Genomic DNA, 2,451 nt, shown 5'->3' with positions numbered 1-2,451 from the left:
TATTCAGTTTTAATCAAAATCCTTTGTTTCCCTTTTAAGTGAAACTACATTTTCTCTACTTCTCCATTGCAATGAGGAGGTATGTAGGCACAAGATGTAATGTCTTGTCGAGCATAATTTTAAAAACCAAACAAACTTTCTTTTGAACACGACTCTTTCTTAACAAATATTTACAAAAAGGTTCCTGTGGGAGTACCACAGATGTGAGGGGTGCTAATACCTTCCCCTTGCATTATCAACCCCTGTACCTAAGATCTCTGCTTTTTATTAGTTTGATTTAAAAACTTATTTGAGTGTATCTCTCTCTTTTCCCTTTTCCTTTGGAAACAATAAAGCACGGTGGCGACTTTCACTAAAATAATTAGTCAAGTCAATCAATGACTTTGATCTCAATTTTTCCCCGCTACACATTTCTACCTTGGTGAATGATAATATGTACATACTGCTCACGAAGCTTCCCTCTATGGACGAGATATTTGCTGTGGTTTTTGCCTTGAATAAGGATAGTGCACCGGGTCCGGATGGTTTTGGGGCTGGTTTCTATCAAACTTATTGGGATATTATCAAATTTGATGTCATAAATGGTGCTCCAAATTTCTTTATTTCAGATTAGATGTCGACGGGGTTCAACTCCATCACCATTGTCCTTATTCCTAAAATCAATGGCGCGAATTCTTTGGATCTTTTCCGACCCATGGATAGCTATTTCCAACTTTAAGTCCAAGGTGATTTCCAAGATTCTAGCCGAAAGACTTGCTTCTATTATGCCTCTCCTGATTTCTCAAGAACAAAGGGGCTTTATATATGGTAGACAAATTCTCTACTGTATCGAATTAGCTTATGAAGGAATTAATTTGTTGGATACTAAAGTTTGGTGTGGTAATTTGGCATTGAAGGTAGATATTAGGAAAGCTTTTGACACTCATAATTGGGACTTCCTATTCAAAGTTTTGCAGCAGTTTGGGTTCAACGATCAATTCTGTTCGTGGATTAGATCCATTCTTCATTCGGTGTTTTTGTGCATAAATATTAATGGTGCTTTACATGGTTTTTTTGCTTGTTCTCGTGGAGTTCGGCAAGGCGATCTGCTCCCGCCCTTATTGTTTTGTTTGGCTGAAGAAGTGATTAGCATGAGGATTCTTCAGCTGGTTTTGGATCGTAAACTCAATCTCATATCTGATCCGAAGAATATCATGGTTCCTTCGCATATTTTATATGTGGGCGATGTTCTTATTTTCTGTAAAGGAACATTTCAAATATCAAAAATCTCACCAACGCCTTCAAAGAGTATGCTGCAATTTCAGGGCAGCATGTCAATTGTGGAAAGTCATATATTTTTGATGGAGCAATGTCTGTTTCCCGACTCAGTATTCTTATTGCTTTCCGGTTTCAACATTGGTTTTAATCCCTTCACTTATCTTGGAGTTTAGTTGTTTAAAGATAGGCCTAAAAAGGTTTTTCTCCAACCTATTGCAGACAAAGTTATCATTAAGTTGGCTTCATGGAAAGGGTCATTGCTATCTTTTACGGGTAAGGTGGAATTGATCAAGTCCTCTATCAAAGGGATGCTTTCGCACAATATGGCAGTATATGCTTGGCCGCTATCCCTTATTCGTGAGTTGGAAAGGGAGATAAATAGATTCTTATGGGCGGTGATACATTTAAAGAGAAATTCGTAATTGTTGGTTGGAACACGATTTGCTTGCCAATTGAGGAAGGAGGACTGGGTCTCAGATCCATTAGCAAGTTAAATGGAGCTTTCAAGTTGAAGCTTGCTTGGGAGCTTGTTAATTCTGATAGCAGCTGGGTCGTTGTTCTTCGTAACAGAGTTACAAGAAAGAAAAATTTCATTACTCACCATATTTTTTCTTCAATCTGGTCCAGTGTCAAACAAGAAATGAACAATGTCTTGGAAAACTCCTCTTGGTGTCTCGGTAACGGCAACTCTATTAGTTTATGGTTTGATCGTTGGTGTGGTTCTCCGTTGTTTCTCCATAGTGACGCTTCAGATTTGATTGAGGATCATTCGGTGGATCTTCTTTTGGTTAATGGCTTATGGGATTTTTCTGGCTCGGCTACCAATTTGATTGAGGATCATTCGGTGGATCTTCTTTTGGTTAATGGCTTATAGGATTTTTCTGGCTCGACTACCAATTTGATTGAGGATCATTCGGTGGATCTTCTTTTAGTTATTATTTATTATACGATAGTATAGATAATTTTTAAAAAAATTATACAATATTGTAACTAATTCACAATGCAATTTATTCAACCAAGGTAATTTATCTGTCATTGAACTTGTGTAAGATTTTAAGGTTAGATTCGATCGAAATGGATTCTGGTTGAATCGGTCATAAGTAAATAAATATTTTTTGTTTGTATATTTAAAAATAATAATGCACAAGATTCTTCTAAACATCTATTTTTTTTGGTTTTTGTCCGATTTTTGAA

At 36.6% G+C, this 2,451-nt stretch overlaps 1 protein-coding gene across 1 annotated transcript; it reads left to right on the top strand.

The window, feature by feature from the left end:
- Positions 1-662: 662 nt before the first annotated feature.
- LOC131622118 (uncharacterized) lies at positions 663-1,430 on the top strand. The gene has a single exon (XM_058893165.1). The coding sequence runs from the start codon at positions 663-665 to the stop codon at positions 1,428-1,430; it is 768 nt and encodes a 255-aa protein (XP_058749148.1).
- The last annotated feature ends 1,021 nt before the right edge of the window (positions 1,431-2,451 follow it).

Source organism: Vicia villosa, unplaced genomic scaffold, assembly GCF_029867415.1.
Source record: "Vicia villosa cultivar HV-30 ecotype Madison, WI unplaced genomic scaffold, Vvil1.0 ctg.000024F_1_1, whole genome shotgun sequence".
Classification (NCBI taxonomy): domain Eukaryota; kingdom Viridiplantae; phylum Streptophyta; class Magnoliopsida; order Fabales; family Fabaceae; genus Vicia; species Vicia villosa.
The sequence above is the reverse complement of the archived record's forward strand: the minus strand, read 5'-3'. Positions and strand labels throughout refer to the sequence as shown.